We start from the raw sequence: 17,803 nt of genomic DNA, 5'->3' as shown, positions 1-17,803 counted from the left end.
AACAGGGGCAGCAAGGGGGTTAAATACAGAATAAAGCTCCCTCCTCTTGGCAAATGAAACAAGTTTAAAAAGTCAAACGGCAACTTTCAGAACGAAACAGAAATTTACTAAATTAACATGACATCATCTGGGCTGATGTAGCCCAGCCGCCACAGCACCCCTCATTCACGAAATACCTTGACTGCGCCAGTGAGCACAGCGCACTCCTCCTCTGGGGCACCCGAGTGTGGGCATAACCACAAAAGAAGGCCAGACAGTCAGGAACGACAAGCCCCTCTCTAGCCCGCTACCTGGACCTGTTAATGACTGCTTTGGCCAGGCCTGGGAGCAGAGCCATGAGAATGTTCACCAGGATGATTCTCTGCTACAGAGGGATTGTCTTATGAACAAAGACTAATGAGGCCAAGTCTCTACTCACTAGAGTTTAGAAGAATGAGAGGTCATCTTATTGAAACACCTAAAATTCTCAAGGGTCTTGACAAGGTAAATGCTGAGACAATGTTTCCCCACATGGGAGAGTCTAGGACGAGAGCCTAAACTTTGTCTCCGAATTAAGGGGTTGCACTCTAAGACTGAGATGATAAAGAATTTCTTCTGAGGATTGAGAATCTTTGAAACTCTTTGCCACAGAGAGCAATGGGAGCAGAATCCTTGACTATTTAAGGCTGCGATTCTTGATCAGTTGAGGACAGGAAATTGGATGGGAGTGTTGCATCAGCCATGATGATCTTGAATGGCAGAGCAGGCTCAAGGGGCTGAACAGTCTAGTCCTGTTCCTATTTCTTGTGGTCTTTCTCCCTCAGAATCAGTATTGATGTCCCAAGAATCTAAGACCCTACCTCTTGCTGGTCTGCTGGGACAGAGACAGCAGACTAAACAATCTCTTGTTCTGTAAAGTGCATTAGATTAATCTAGATTTATGAACGTGCAGGTTCATTTTGAGCTCTAACTTGACCCTCTGCTCACCACAGAGTTTATTTGGAACTGCCCCAGTCTCTCAGTCGGGAGGGATTTTTGGAACCAACACCAACACCAGCACCGGGACTGCGTTTGGCGCAGGGGGTGGCCTCTTTGGCAATACCAATGCTGCTTTCACCAACGTCAACAATGTAAGTTGAGTGCCAGGGTGTGATGGACCTCAGACTTGCTGTGATATTTGGCAACTGAGTGATCCACGGCTCTAAGACAATGTAAAGTGATGGCTTAAATCACCCGAGTCCCACTGTAATCATTAAAATTCACAACAATTAAAGACCATAAAGCATAGAATTGAAAAGCAACAATGTTACATTAAATTGTGCGAAGCATCAGCCAGAATGTTTTGAAGTGCTGGGCAATGTTTTTAGATCTTTATATTAAAAAAAAATGCCACTGAAGGTGAGTTCAGGATTCATATGAGTATCAGAACTGGGCTTCAACTTGTAAATAATTCAACAGGCTGCAGCAGCTTTATTTTTGTTTCAAAAAGTAAGATGTTGATTTTGGGGAAGAAACCTGATATAGCCCTTTGGAATTATGAGAGGGCTTCACTCGGATAGAACTAGAGAAGTTGTCACTTGTCAGAGATAGAACCCAGGACCATTGATGTATGATGGTTGCAATCAATCCAGTGGGGAAGTTGGGAGAAACCTTTTCGGTTTGATAGGAATGCAGAACTTGTCACCAAAGGGAGTGGTGAAGATGGATTAAACACCTGAAGCAGTGCTTGGAGGAGGCTTGTGTGATGAACCAACATTGATGTACCAGTTTAGCTTGGTTGGAGCAAGATGAAATGCCATAAATTGAGCAATCTGCAGGGATAGAAATGAGCGAGTGGTACGATCGGTGTGACCTAGGGGTTTTTCGTGTGGTGAAGCTGAAGTTAATGTGCGTTTCCCACAATAACCAGGCTGTAGAACGGACAGTCTGCCATGGATGGGAAAAGAGCTGACCATGTTTTCCTGTTCTCTTAACTTCCATAGAGCTTGTTTGCTAACAAACCTGCTGGATTTGGAGCTGCCACAACAAGCGCTTCCACCTTCGGCACTGGTGGTGCTGGCCTGTTTGGTACTAAGCCAACCCTGACTATCGGAGCCAATGCCAATACTTCAAACTTTGGTATGTGAGAATGAAGTGTCCTAAGCCTGTGTGTTGGTTCATGTAACAGTGAAAATGTTGCAACTGCCTCAATGGCATTATGGCATAATTACAACACAAGGACTGCAGCAGTTGAAGAAAGCAGCTCACTTCCATCTTGTTAAAGACATTTCAGGATGAGGAATAATTGCTGACTCAGTAAGCAGTGCTCACATTCCAGTCAGGAAAACAAAAGTGTAGAGCAGGAATAGGCCATCTGGCCCTTCTGAGTGTATAAAATCAGGGCTGGTTTGACATGGCCCCATAACTCGACTCTTGTGATCATAAACCTGTCTACCTCTGTTCCCTCTGCTAATTTTCAAGTAACTGGCTCAAGCTGAGCCATACTATCCCTTTCCAGGCAAAGTAGTCTGCAATGTCTGCTTCCAGGGCAATTGGTCAAGGTGAGCTGTTAGGAAGAGCTTTGAGCTCAAGCAAATAATTTCACAACTAAAAATGGTGAAGCATCAAAAATCAAAGATGCAGATGACCCCAGATTTGGAGTAGTGTGAACATCTTGGGAGACTTTTGGGACTGGAGAAAGTTTTTTATATTGATAGGGAAGAGCAAAGTTGTGGATGGGTTTGTAAATCAGGTTTTCCTGTTTCCATGAGTGAACCTATGTAAGTTGGTGCACACAGGCAATTTGGAGAGGAATGAGAAATTTGTAAAGGATAAGGTGGTGACCGATTGGAATGAGAGAATAATTCCTAAGGAGAGAACAGTTTAATGACTGACATAGGGGCCAGGGTGGGAAGTTGGGTGATCAGTTTAGAGGGATTCAGGCTGACCGTGTAGGAAGTGGATCTTTTGGATAACATAGACTCAGAACACTAAAGACTTGTGACAATACAGGAGAGAGAGATTTATGGCTAAGATTGGGGAACCTTGGAAGAGGCAAACAGAAATTGCTAATGAAACTGGCAGACTCGAAGAGTCACTGGACTCAATATTAACTCCACTTGCTGCCAGACCTGCTGAGTTTCACCAGCAATTTGTTTTTGTTTCAGATCTCCAGCATCCATAGATCTTTGTTTGATTATGGAACCTTGAAAGAGGTATAGCCCAGTGGACAAGAGGAAAAGAGGGAAATGGTAGGGGCAGCTGATAGGACTTCTTCAATTTATTCCTGTAATGTGGCTGTCATTGGCTAAGCCAGCATTCATTGTCCATCCCTGTTTGCCTTGAATGGAGTGCGTTACTCAGCAATTTCGGGGGGCAGTTGTATCAACCATGTTGTTCTGGATCTGAAGTCATTCAGATCAGATAAAGGTGGCAGATTTCTTTCCCCAAAGGCCGCTGATAAACCAGATAAATTTTATGACTAAATAAAAACCGAAAGAACTGTGGATGCTGTAAAACAGAAATTGCTGGAAAAGCTCAGTAGGTCTGGCTGTATCTGTGGAGACAAATCAGTTAAAGTTTCAAGTTGACTGACCCTTCCTCCGAACACCAGCAACTTCTACCTTTGACCATGTTTCAAAGCAGACTTTACCAATTTTGGTCCTCAATCAAAAGTGAAAGGGAGTGGTCCTTACACTGCTTAAACATCTCCATTTCTCTACTTTTTCTTTCCTCCTTTTAGATACTGTTCTTTAAACCTAACTCTGACTAACTTCCTGCTCACCTCCCTAAATATCTGTCTAATTCTCTTTCAAAGTTATGATGTTCCTGCAGTGCTTTGATCAGGGGGATGATGTCATGATCTGATATCTCTGGGCAAGTAACTCTGAGGACCAGGGTACTGCTGTACAAGCAAAGCAGTTAGTGGAATTTAAAATAAGTCTAAAATGTACAGCTAGCTTATTAATTTGTTTATAGGATTTGAACATTGTTGGCGAAACCAGCATTTATTGCCCTTCCCTAATTGAGGGTGTTCATGGGCTGCTTTGTTGAACTGTGAGGAAAGCAGTGTGACCAGGGAACTCAGTTGTCACCAAAACTCATCTAGTCCACTGAAGTATTTTTACGGAAGGAAGAGATTGCTGGGCCCCTTGCTGTGGTATTTGTATCATTGATAACCACAAGTGAGATGCCAGAAGACTGGAGGGTGGATAATGTGGTGCCAGGTTTGAGAAAGGTGGCAAGGAAAAGCTCGAACTGTAGACCAGTGAGCCTGACATTGGTGGGTATGTTGTTGAAGGAGATTGAGGGACAAGATTTACATGCCTTTGGAAAGGCCTGGACTGATTAGGCATAGTCGGTATAGCTTTGAGTGTGAGAAATCGTGTCTCACTAACTGAATAGAGTTTTTTAAGTGACAAAGATGATTGACATTAGTGTGGTTGATGTTGTCCGTATGGATTTCAAGCTGTTTGACAAGGTTCAGCATGGCACACTGATCAAGGTTACATCTCAAGGAATCCAAAAGAAGCTAGCTAATTGGATACAAAATCAGCTTGATGGTAGGACAGAGGGTGGTGGTAGAGGGTTGTTTTTTCGACTGGAGGCCTGTGATGTGTGGTTGCTGCAAGGATTGGCACTGAGTCCACTTTTTTGTCATCTATATAAATAATCAGGATAAGAATGTGGGAGGTAAGGTTAGTAAGTTTGCAGATAACACCAAAATTGGTGTAGTGGACAGTGAAGTAAGTTGAGTACAATTGACCCTTGATCCAATGGGCTAAGAAGTGGCAGATGGAGTTTAGATAAATGTGAGGTATTGCATTTTAGAAATTCACATTGAAGTACTTACACACTTGATGGTAAGGCCCTGAGGAGTGTTACTGAAGAGAGACCTAGGAGGACAGGTACATAGTTTTTTGAACGTATAGTTGTAGGTAGACAGTGCTGAAGGTGGTGTTTGGCACACTTGCGTTCTGTTGGAGTTGGGGCATTGGGGAGGTTAATTTTGGAACACTGTTTCAATTCTCGTCTTCCTGCAGAAGGGAAGATGTTAAAACTTGAAAGCATTCAGAAAAGATTTGAGGATATTGCAGGGGCTGGAGGGTTTGAGCTATAAGGAGTGGCTGAATAGGCTGGGGCTGTTTTTCCCTGGAGTATAGGAGGCTGAGGGCTGACCTTTACAAAAGTTTATAAAATCATCATGGGCATGGATCAGGTAGATAGTCAAGCTCTTTTTTTTTCTTCCTCCAGGTAGGGGAGTCCAGAACTAGAGAGCATAGGTTTAAGGAAAGGTGGGGAGAGCTTTAAAAGGGACCTGACCAGTAACGTTTTCACGCAGAGGGTGGTGCTTGTACAGATTGAGCTGCCAGACGAAGTGGTAGATGTAGGTACGATAACAACATTTAAAAGGCATCTGGATGGGTGTGTGAATAGGAAGGGTTCAGAGGGATATGGGCAAAATGCTGGGACATGGGACTAGATTAATTTAGGATGTCTGGTTGGTGTGGACAAGATGGACCGAAGGACCTGTTTCCATGCCGTATATCTGTGACTTCATGAAATTTGCCATCTTTCTTGATCTGGCTTACACATGCCTCCAAACCCACAACAATGTGGTTGGGCTCTCGCTCTCGCTCTCTGAAATGGCCAGGGAAGCCACGGGTAAATTCCTCAGTTGATGCTCCAATCCTCTGAGCGAAGGTGAGGGAAAGAAATATCAATTGATTAACCTTTGTATCAAACTGCACCCCCATTCCATGGTAATTTATTCTGAAATTCAGCAATCAATTGAATGCTTTGATAGGCTTCACACTAGATCTTCAAAGTTGGATCTTACTGCCACTTCTTCCTTTCTCACATGCTGGCTCCAATTAGTGTTCAGTATTCCATAGTGCCACTGGGTTTCTGAACACAGCCTTGAGTATGCTGCTTCTCTATCTACCCAAAACCAGCATTCTGTCTACTTGGGTGACAGTGTGGCTCACTGTGGAGCCTTCGGAGGCAGTTGCATAGTTTGTCTTTGACCCCATCAGTCTGTCTGCATGCTGTCACAGGCACTCCTATTACTATGGTGCTGTGAGCATACAGTGTTGTGCCCTGGCGCCATGGGGTGTGGGCGTTCAGCATGTTGGCACTTCAATGTCTGATGCACTGGGATAATAATTAAAAGCTGAATCACTGGCTGCTTTTCATCTGCTACTCTAGGATTTGGAGCAAATACAGCAACAGGTGGTCTGTTTGGGAATAAACCTGCAACTGGAGCGCTTGGAACAACCCTCGGAGGTGGATTTGGATCAGGTGAGCTGTTCATGCTGCTGGGAGGGTGGGAATATACAGGATTAAGGAACTACAGAAGCAGACGTCTGGAATTCAGTACAAACTGAGGAAATGGACAGGCAGTGCTCTCAGCTTCAGGGTAAGCAGCTTTGAGCCGACCAATTCAAAGCCATTGATTCCAGCTGAGCAACTGTGGGGGTTCTAGAGGAGCAAAAAGAAGCCATTTGACTTTTTAAACCTTTTCAGTCATTGAAAGTTACCAGAGTTCCTGCCTTTCTGTAAGAGAAGGGTCCAGATTTTCAGTCCTGTGTGTAAAGTGCCTCCTGACATCATCCCTGAATGGCCTGGCTTGAATTTAAGGTCATGCTCCGTTGTTCTGGACAACGCTTTCGTGCTCGCTTGCTCTCTGCCTCTGGTTGCCTCCCCCAAAGGAAACAGCTACTGCCTATAAATCTCTCATCATTTTAAACCTCTTGAATAGATCATCGGCACTCTGTCTTAGACTGTAGGGAGTCCAAGCTAAACTACTGCAGTCTTCTGCCAGTTTTGTCCTTCAGGAGATGTTCTGGGTGGTAGAAGAGGAAGTGCTTTCTTTGAGCTTAGTTGCTGAAGCAATGTAATTAGCCAGAGCTTGCTTTCGGGATTAGTATTCCATGACCTTTGATATATGTGTAGGGTGGAGTAAATAGACTGAGGCTGCACAGTGGACTGCCCAGAAGGTGCGGCCCAGTTAAATGTAGAATTTGCTACCATATGGGCTGGTGAAACTGGTGTTGATCATCAGTAGATAAGCACGTGCTAACAGCTGGGTTTGAAAGTTATGGTGGGCAGACTCTTGTATAGAATCTGAACACAGACCACTTGACCTGTACCTACATTGTGTAGCCCTTGTACTAGTTTCCTAGTAGGAATTGAGAGAGAGGGTGAACAAGGATGCATCTCAGCTGGTCTGTATCACTGGGCATTTAATACCAACCAGTAGAAAGATGGTTTGTCCCAGCTACTGTTTAGAACTGAAATATCTGGAAGTGATCATCATAAGGCAGTCATGTACAAACAGATCTGTCCACGTAGTCTCCTGTCAATAACTGGCAGAAGCAGGTGAAATATCTGACAGTGTTGCCCCACATTCTGAGATTTGCAATGCCCTTGTTTTCTTTTCATAGCTCTGGGTGCTGGGCAGACGTCCTTGTTCGGAAGCACTCAGCCCAAACTGGGCACCACTCTTGGAGCAGGAACATTTGGAGCAGGAGCCTTCAATGCACCCAATGCCGGTGTGGGATTTGGAGCACCTCAGGCACCTGTCTGTAAGTAATCATCACAACAAGTGTGTAACCTGCTGTGCCTCAGCTCACTGAAACTCTTGCTGTCCCTACCCAAACTCTCTCTCACCCTTTGTCTCTCTGCTCACTTACCAATGTTGGCTGCTTGTTAAGCTGTCACTTCATCTAAAAGCAAATGTGACTATTCTAAATCCTCCATGTCCTTGCCCTTCTCTATTGCTGCTGTCCTACGGTCTTTCATCTCAAAGATCTCTAGCCTCTGACACCTTGATTGTAATCACCGTTGTTGATTGAGTTAACTGTAGATCTAAAAAGTGTAAATCTGCCTGAACTGCTTTTGAATTGATGATTTTTGATTGTGGGCTTAAGTCAGAGGCCACATGATACCAGGTTATAGTTCAGGTTTGTTTGAAATCAGAGTTTGGAACGTGGCCCCTTCATCGGGTGAAGTGAAAGAAGCACACAGGCAGAGTTTATGGGCAGAGAGGTAGAAAGATCATACAAATGGTGTGAGTGACGTGTTGAATAAGTCTCTGCAGTGATCAAACGTGTCGGCAGTGGAATAACAAGTGAAGGGTTGACCTGTAATTTGATTAAATGAGGCAGCGAGATAATTACAAAAAATTTAAATTAAGGTGTGCTGGGGACAAATCAAATGACTGGAATAACTTGATAGTCACATGCTGAGAGTCTAACCAAAGTAATAAGTAATCCAAAACTGTGCAAACAAAGATAGAGATCATAACACACCAAAAACAAGAAATGGGAGAAACTTGGCAGCATCACCACCAGCAGTAACCAAACCTCCCCTATTGTCATGGTTAAAACCTGTACCACCACAGTGAAATCTGTAATCAACTTGTTGACCACACCCTTCAACCAGACAAAGTCACAAATTGAGCCCTTGGCTGAGAGCTGTGCTCCACCACCAAAATGGGCCCTGTTGATCTCATAGCAGACACAGGAATTCGTCAGGCCAATGAGGCTGCAGAAATTCTTCCACAAAGCCCAAGATGTCAACAGCGGCCCAATGAGACAATGAACAAACCAGAAGGGTCCACAGAGACTTACGTGGGGCAGCAACCAAAGAGAGTCGAATTGGACGGCTCCAGAAGCTGCTGCCCTCAGCTCAATGTATGTCCAAGCCATAAAGAGATGCGTTAAAGCCAGATTCATCAGCCACGCTCACAAGGTAGCGGTAGAACATCACCCAAGCATAACAACGCCGTCCGTGCTCTCAAGACCAGTAGCAACATTGGCTCCTGCTTTGTCTGCTGGTTTGATGACATTGTCACACAGAATAGAACAGACTACTGCAAAGAAGCATACTGACAACTGAACAACCAGGATCGCTACAGACAATTACCTGCTGACCTGACCAAAGAACACACCCATCAACTGAACAGACTGGACAAGACTTTTGATCCAGACCTTCACTGCACACTTATCCTGCATATGTGTCTCATGGGTGACTTCTACTGCCTTCCGAAGACAGACAAAGCCAACGCACCTGGATGTCCCATCATATCAGGCAGTGGAACCCTCTGTGAGAACCTCTCTGGCATTTTGAAACCCATTGTACAGGGAGCCTTTCAGTTTCTGTCGCAACACTACAGATTCCTTACAGAAACTCAGCACCCACAGGCCAGTCAAACCAGGAATGTTCCTTGTCACAATGGACGTTTTGACACTCTACACCAGCACCCCCCACAATGACAGCATTGCCACAACAGCCTCAGGCCTCAATACCACCAACTGCCAATTTCCAGACACTGTCCTACAACTCATCTACTTCATCCTCGACCATACGTCTTCACCTTTAACAACCAGCTCTTCATCCATACGCATGAAACAGCACAGGGCCCAGATTTGCCTCAATATGCCAGCATTTTCATACACCAGGTCATGCAAAACTACTCTGTACAGGACCTCCAACCAGCAGTAATCACTGATACTTTGATATTTTCTTGCTTTGGTCTCACGACGAAGCATCACTGAAACATCCTACATGGTGATATCGGCACTTTTTAAAAAAAATCTCATAAATGGATGAGGGTGCTGCTGGCTGGGCAGCATTTATTGTTCATCCCTAATTGCCCAGAGGGCAGATCAGAGTCAGCCACATTGCTGTGGGTCTAGAGTGACATGCAGGCCAAACCAGGTAAGGATGGCAGTTTCCCTCCCTAAAGGACATTAGTGGACCACAAAGGTTTTTCCTGACAATTGACGATGTATTCTTGGGCATCATTAGATTCTTATTGCAGATTTTTTTATTGAATTAAAATTCCACCATCTGCTATGGCGTGATTTGAACCCAGACCCCCACTTCATTATCTGGGCTTCTGAATTAACAGCCCAGTGGCGATACCACTAGGCCATTGCCTCCCTAGAGTTTCATCCCACCATCAGACTTACCATGGACTACTCTTCAGAATCAATCTCATTCTTGGACACAAGCATCTCCATCAGGGATGGATACCTCAGTACCTCATTCTACTGCAATCCCATGGTTAACGTCACGATGCTGCACTTGTCTGGCTTCCATCCTAAACGTGTTAAGGAAGGCATCCCCTACAGACAAGCCCTACGCACAGGCAGGATCTTCTCAGATGAGGAGGAACGTGAAGGCACCTAAAGATTTTGAATGATGCCCTCTTAAGGACAGGATACATAGCTCAATTCGATCGCCAGTTCTGACATGCTACAGCAAAAACCTGCAACAATCTTCTCAAAACAGACACAGGCTGCGATTGATAGAGAACCCTTTGTCATTCAGTACTTGCCTGCAACGGAGAAGCTACGCCATATTCTTCACGGCCTTCAACATGTCATCGATGTCGAGCATCTTGCCATGATCATGCCTACGCCTCCACTTCTTGCCTTCAAACAACAGCCAAGTCTTAAACAGACCACTTCGCAGCAATCTACCCAGCCTTCAGGGCAACATTGGCCACAATAGCTCTTAACCCCCTCCGTAGAAACCTCTGCAAGACTTGTGGATGACCTGACATGGATACTACCATCACACATGGGAATACCACCCACCATGAGGATGGTAGACACTCATGTGACTCAGCCAGTGTTGTCTGTCTCGTACGCTGCAGGCAAGGATGTCCTGAGGCATGGTATATTGATGAGACGGTGCAGACACTTTGACAATGGATGAATGGACATCACACATGAAACCCCAGACAGGAATGTTCCCTCCCAGTCAGGGAACACTTCAGCAGTTAAGGACATTTAGCCTCCGATCTTCCGGTAAGTGGTCTTCAAGATACACCAATGCGGAATCGCTGAGTGAAGACCGATAGCCAAGATTCATACCCGTGAGGATGCCCTCAGCTGTGATCTTGGGTTCGTGTCGCTCTACGTGTGACCCCACCTCACTTCTGTATCTGGAAAATTTTCTTTAACACTTTGTTCACCTGCAGAGACTTATTATTTGACAATCCACTCACAGCGTTTTGTATGATCTGCCGCTCCCCCGCTCCGCCTCCCGCAAGCTTGGGATTTCAGATAAACCAGTTGGGCTATAACCTGCTGTCATGTGACTTCTGACTTTGTCCATCCACTCCCCCGCCCAATCCGACGCTAGAACCTCCACGCAATGTGGGGTTAAAGCGATCTGCAATCTGAAAAGTTAAAAGGAAGAGTTGGGCTTTGGCTCAGTGAGTCATGACTTTCCTGCTGAATGACTAGCTTCCCATTCAGGATGGCTCATGTGTGCTAGTGTCAGTTTTCAGGAATAGGGTGGGATAGAACGGCTCCTCTTGATCAGGAGCAAGCACCACGCTTGTAACCCCATTACCCCTTCCTTTATTATTGGGAAGTGGGCACTGTTTGATTGCTCTCCATGGCTATGGAGGCCCGCTAATGTTCCCCATGACATTGGGCAGTAGTCCATATTTTGGAAGGGACCATTTGGTCCATGCCAGTGTCACATTCCTTTCTTTTCCAAGTGGAGGTCAGCGATTCAAGGACTCTTTTGCGTAATGGCAGGTCAGAGCTCAAATCCAGCCTCCACATTGAGTAGAATGACAGCATGAACAGGTTGAGCCCCCTGGGCATGATCCTCCGTTCAGTTCGTTCAGGTTGATCTAATTGTGACATCAATTTTCTTCCAATCCTTGGACCCCTGGTTCACCTAAACTCTGTTTAGCTCTTTCTTGAATGTGTTTGATTCAGAGCCCACTGGTGTCTCTGGACAAGAATTCCAAAGACTGACCCTCTGAAGAAAGTCCTGCTTATCTGTTTTAAGTTGGAGACTTCTTATTTTGAACTCCACTGCCCCCACCAACCCCCAGCATTCTAGATTCCTTCTTAGCATCCAACCTGTCATGCCCTGTTAGGATCTTGTTTCACTAAGATTACCCCTTGTTTTTCTGAACGTCGTAAGACATGCACCCAGGCATAGGCCGTTCAGCCCGCTTTGCCATTTAATGAGATTGTGGCTGGAAATGAGTACAACCTGATCAATCATTCCTCATAAAGACACACCGCATCGTCCCAAAATAACCAAGTAAACCTTCTCTGAACTGCCTTCAACACAAGTGTATCCTCCTTTTTAAATACTGTAACCAGAGTGGTGCTCGTGCTTTGGGTGTGGCCCATGCAAATATAAAGGAATGTTGTATGAACCATCTACATTGGAATGTTAGCCTTTATTGCATTTGCCTTTGGAAGGACTTCCTCAACCTGCAGGTTGACTTGTGATTCATATGAGGACATGGAGAGCCCTCTGACTTGTAGCATGTTGCAGACTCTGTCCAAACAAGTATCGGGTTTTTTATTCTTTCTGCCAAAGTGGACACCTTCCATTTTCTTTCGTACTGTATCTGCCAAATTTTCATCAACTCACTTTACCTATCGATGTCTTTTTAACCTGTTGACATCCTCTTCAGCGTGCTTTTCTCTTGCGTAGAATTAACAAATTTGGCTACAATGCATTCGTTCCATTCCTCCAAGTCAAAAGTATCAATCATAAATAGTCTAGACTTCAGCACTGATCCCAATGACAATACTTACTGTTTGATATCCAGAAAATAATCCATTTATCTCACCTCTACTCATTCCTACTGTTTAGCCAATCCTCTATCCATGTTTCAATGTCCCAACCAAGACCTTGAGTTGGTATCTTGTATAGTAGCCTTTATTTGGATCTTGAGGGAAAGCCTTTTGAAAATCCAAATGCATTCAGTCCATTAGTTGGGAATTGACTCACCTCCATCCCAAGGAGAAATAAAATGAAAATGGTATGTTGGCTTATTCTGTGCTCACTTTTTACTTCTGCAATCTCTCTATATTACAGGCTTGACTGACCCGAATGCCTCCGCCACACAGCAGGCTGTTTTACAGCAGCAGCTTAATGCTCTGGCCTACACCCCATTTGGAGATTCTCCATTATTCAGAAATCCCATGGTTGATCCAAAGAAGAAGGAGGAGGTAAGCTGTTCGTCAGGCATGTGACCATGGTCCAGGGCCTTGGCCCCTCGTCTGGAACAATTGACAACATTTCACAATGACACTGGGCACGCCCCCAGCCATTATATTTGTGCAGCTCTAACCAGTGGACATCATTGGTGTCTCAGCATTACATGCCATTGATGTAGCCTCTTAATGTTGCTTTTAAAAAGGAGGCTGCCAGGATACGTCTCACTATTATGTAGAATTGGCTTGTCCTTTCAGCTTCCCCATACTTTTTTTCTTTATCAAGGATGCTTGAATTTCTCAGAACTCTACAGCAAGTGAAATGGTCAGAAATCTGATGCTTCATCAGCCAAGTTACCAAAGTTAGGATACAAAAATGATTCTCTTTCCTGTTGAAAACATGTTGCTTATTAGACTTTTCATGATTCACTTCTGATTGGTAGTTCTCAATGGACCAACAGCCTTCAGCTTGCTAGTGGAACAGTGCAAAAATGCTTTGAATTTAGTAGGACTTCCACGGTTTTTAAAGTAAGAAAATAACTTTATTAACTCATGGAAATATGTCTTTGCTATTATTGCCAATTATTGCCCATCCTGAGACTGAGCGCCACTGGACTCCAGGTCAGTTACAGTTTCTTGTTTTTAATGAAAAAACTGATTCAGTGGAGAAGCTCTTCAGGCTGTTGAAGGAGTGAAGATTAAGCCTCTGCTGTGGCTAACTGGATTAGGAAGGGCTCATCCTTCTCTAAGGGACATTGCTGAACCATTGGCCTTGGAAGGATTCAGAAAAGGTTTACAAAGGATGTTGCCAGGGTTTGAGCTATAGGGAGAGGCTGAGTAGCCTGGGACTCTTTGCTTAGAGCATTCAAGGCTAAAGTTTTGTAAAATAATGAAGGCGTTGTAGAAAGTGAATAGCCAAGTTATTTTTGTCCAAGGTGGGGGAGTTCAATGCTAGAGGTTAAAGGTGAGAGGGGAAAAATTTGAAATGGACCTGAGTGGCAACTTTTTCACACAGGGTGGTGGGGTGAAAGGAATGAGCTGCGAGGTGGTGTGCAGACTGGTACAAGTGCAATATTTAGAAGGTATCTGGATGGGTGTATGAATAGGAAGGGTTTAGATGGATATGGGCCCAATGCAAATGGGATGAGATTACTTTAGGATATCTGGCCTGGACAAGTTGGACCAAAGGGCCTGTTTCCATTACTGCATAACTTTATGACTCTATTTGGGATTTTAATATGATCCAGCAACTACATAGACTAGCTTTTTGTTCATGATTCAGATAATTATCTGAATTTAAATTCTCCATCAGCCTCAGTGGGATCTAAATTTCACATCTGCAGATCATTAGTTCAACATTCAGATTGCTAGTCCCACTCTGCTACTGTACGTGTTGTTTTGTACACAGTGTGAAAGAACAGCTTGCACTATTTGGAACAGTCTGAGAGTAAGATATGGCCGAATGGTGTTATTGCTGCAATATTAACCCAGAAAGACACGTCAGGTTCTTGGGACCCGAGTGCAAATCCTGCCGTTGCAGGTGGCCTCTTCATTTTCTTTCACTAAAACTTCTGGAATTAGGAGTCTAAAAACCATGAATGCATTGCTAATTGTTGGAAAAACCCATCTTTAAAAATTTCCTTTAAGGAAGGAAACTGCCATCCATACCTGGTCCAGCCTACATGTGACTCCAGACCCACAGCAACTTAACTTTTTTTTTTCTGGTGCTTGGGGTGAAATACAAAATAAGGGGCTATCATCTCCAAATTTACATTGGAGCCATTCAGGTTTGATCATTAGGGAGATGTTTAAAAATCAGGGATGCTCAAGGAACCAGCGTCCCAGTAGTGTAGAGATCTCCGTGTTGTAAGGAAGGAGGGTATTAGAGATCAAAAGGGGCATGAATTTTTGTTGGATTTGGAACAGTAGATAAGAATTTTAAGTGTCTTTTTCTTATTTTTCTGCATTTTGATGGTGTACTGAAATGGGGAAAAATAACTGTTTAGAACTGAATAGTTCGTGGGTGATTTGGAGCTGGGAGGCTATGTGCAAAAGGACATCCAGGCAGCACTAAGTAGTTGATTGGTCTGTGGACTAGTGACCAGTTATTGATGACAGGCAGAAGGCCTTTCTCAACAACTGTGATTGGCTTGCAGGTAACTGAAGTACTTGGGGACTGAACAAGGCACAGAGAAACCTCTGAACACCACCAGCGAAGGAACACTCTGTTACAAAATACACTTTAAGCCTGAAGAAAATCAGCAAACTGTGACTTAATGAGTCAGACACTGTTTACATCACATTGCCTCTAAGAGAGAGCATGTGGAAAAGGAAGTTGGAGAAGCAGTGGGTCTGATCAGTATAAGTACCATCTCAGCAGCTCATGTGAACAAGTTCAACCGAACTCCCTTCCAGACTCTTCCCCTGCACATAACACCCGTGTGTGTGTGTGTCGAGTTTATAAGGAGTTAGGAATTTTACTGGATGGCCCAACTATTTACTGTAACTAGAGCCTGTTTACTGGCAATAGTAATCTGATTAGGTACAAAAGCCTGGTCTGTGCTATCAGTCTGAAAATTGGGTGAGTTGAGAAATTGTAATTTTTATAAATGCAAAAATCAAAGATTTTGTTTTTATAATGACATTAGGATTAGTGGGGCTTGATTTTGAATGTGCCGTGCTTGTGAGGCATGACAGTTTTAAAATCACAGCATTACCAAACTGACAGCAACAGAGGCTGAAATTGATGTCTCCTCAAGTAACCAATGAATGTGGAATTACAACAAAGTGATGTTGAGGTACCAATCTGACACGGGCGAGCTCAAAGTTGGAACAAACTAGCAGGATCAAATTAAACCACCTGGTCCAGTGCTTTCAAATTCATTGCTTTCTAAATTGCAGCGATTGAAGCCCACAAACCCAGCAGCACAGAAGGCACTGACTACCCCCACCCACTACAAGCTGACTCCCCGCCCTGCCACCAGAGTACGGCCAAAAGCTCTGCAAGCCACTGGGTCCTCCAAGTCTCAGCTCTTCGATGGACTGGATGATGATGAACCTACATCTCTATCGAATGGCACCTTCTTGCCCAGGTAAACACTACTTTAACCCTTGTGATGCCCCTGTTGCTCTGGCTTTCCCCTTGCTTGCCCCTCCCTCTGTCGTACTTTATCTGTCTACCTCTCTCGCTCTCACTCTCAACTCTTCAAAGAATCCTGTCACTTAGTATTGCTTAAAAAGACATTTTGCTAGGATTTTTTCACGTTTTTCCTTGCCAGGGCATTTTGTAATGATTTGTCGTTAAACTGCATGAAAGGAAAGTTCTTTGGCAAGTGCATTACAGTGGAAAATGCATCCATTGATGCTGATTGACCATTACCTGCCAAGCTTTAAGTTTTTTAAACCAAGCAGGTTGACTCTTACTCTGGTCGGGATGTTGCTGAGAAATAGTAGCGATATAAAAGTCTTACTTAATCACTGAAGTGAGAAATGTCTTTTAAATAAGAGGAGACTTGTACCAGGTTTCTTCAATAAATTGAAACATGAACTTGTTTGCTAGAAACAAATTTGTACTTGTGGCCAAATTGGTTATCAGCTAAACTGTAAATCAAGATTAAACAATATCTCTCCAAATCCAAATACATTAATACAGGTTGAGACACAATGCAGCAGAGCAGTTGAATGGAAAAAAATTGGGAAAGCCTGTTAATTTGAACTCCAAGCTAATAAGGTAAAATGAGGTGACTTTGTCAGTATTGTTAAAGGGATCACATTGCTGCCTGTCACCAATTGAAGGAAGGCACTTGGTTCGGGTAGCAGGTCACTTAGCTGCAGGACTTGATGAGTTCACCAGTCAGTTTGAGGACATTGGATTTCTAGAACTTTCTCTGATTCTCAGGAAGTACTTCTCAAATATTTCTTTAAGTGTGTATCGTCACTCACTGAGAAAACCCTGCTGGTGGAATTTGGGAGGACAATGTAATTTATGTAGACTTGGCAGAAAAAATGCTAAAGGGTATGCAAGAAACGGGTGGTTGTGTGAAGATTTTTAAAACTAGCAACAGTATCAATTTTATAAAAGATTTGAGAATATTAACAATAATACATGTTTTGAAAATTCAATTAGACCAGTGTGCAGGCTTTGGACACTGTAGCATAGAAAATACATTGCACATTGCAGAGTGCAAATGGCGTAAACTTATTGTGCTAATTTGAAGGGAATTTCCAATTGTAGGTAGAGAGCATTGTGATATGGGGATTCTGGAGCAGTAAAGGCTAAACAAAATTTAAATCTGCGCAGGTTTGAAGGATATTTCGTGTGTAGTGTATATGTAGTGTGTATTCAGGTTGACCTAACTTTGTAAATTCGTTCATGGGATGTAGACCTCTCTGGCTGTGCCATCATTACTGGTCGGCCCTAATTGTCCAGAGGGTAGTCAAGATTCAAACACAGCTATAGGTCTGGAGTCACATGTAGGCCAGACTGGGTAGGGATGGCAGTTTCCTTCCTGAGGAACATTACTTCCTGATACATGACAATGGTTTCATGTTCATCATTTGATTCTTAATTCAGATTCCACCATCTGCCACAGAGGGATTCAAACCCAAGTTCCCAGAAGGGTGTCCTGGGTCTCTGGATTAACAATGTGGTGACCTTCACCACCACCAACAACCCCTGCATTTCCCAAGAACACTCGGTTCCCTCTATGCTATCCTTTTACCAGTGTCTCCATTCAAATAATAACCTGCCTTTTAATTCTTCCTGTCAAAATGCACGACCACACTTTCCTGTATTAAACTCCATCTGCCAAGTGTTTTTTTTTTGCCCAGTCACTCAGATTTATTAATATTCCCTT

At 43.8% G+C, this 17,803-nt stretch overlaps 1 protein-coding gene across 3 annotated transcripts in view; it reads left to right on the top strand.

Annotated features, from left to right (window-relative positions):
• The window catches only part of nup98 (nucleoporin 98 and 96 precursor), an 86,683-nt gene that overhangs the window by 27,297 nt on the left and 41,583 nt on the right, over positions 1 to 17,803 (top strand). For all 3 annotated transcript variants that reach the window (XM_059646884.1, XM_059646885.1, XM_059646883.1), the window contains 6 exons: positions 972 to 1,109; positions 1,962 to 2,097; positions 6,166 to 6,258; positions 7,404 to 7,544; positions 12,829 to 12,962; positions 15,849 to 16,039. In XM_059646884.1, coding sequence (XP_059502867.1) covers positions 972 to 1,109; positions 1,962 to 2,097; positions 6,166 to 6,258; positions 7,404 to 7,544; positions 12,829 to 12,962; positions 15,849 to 16,039 — 833 coding nt within the window. The remainder of the gene's footprint in view (positions 1 to 971; positions 1,110 to 1,961; positions 2,098 to 6,165; positions 6,259 to 7,403; positions 7,545 to 12,828; positions 12,963 to 15,848; positions 16,040 to 17,803) is intronic.

Source organism: Stegostoma tigrinum, chromosome 6 (genome assembly GCF_030684315.1).
Source record: "Stegostoma tigrinum isolate sSteTig4 chromosome 6, sSteTig4.hap1, whole genome shotgun sequence".
Lineage (NCBI taxonomy): Eukaryota > Metazoa > Chordata > Chondrichthyes > Orectolobiformes > Stegostomatidae > Stegostoma > Stegostoma tigrinum.
This window is presented reverse-complemented; position numbering and strand designations above follow the sequence as displayed.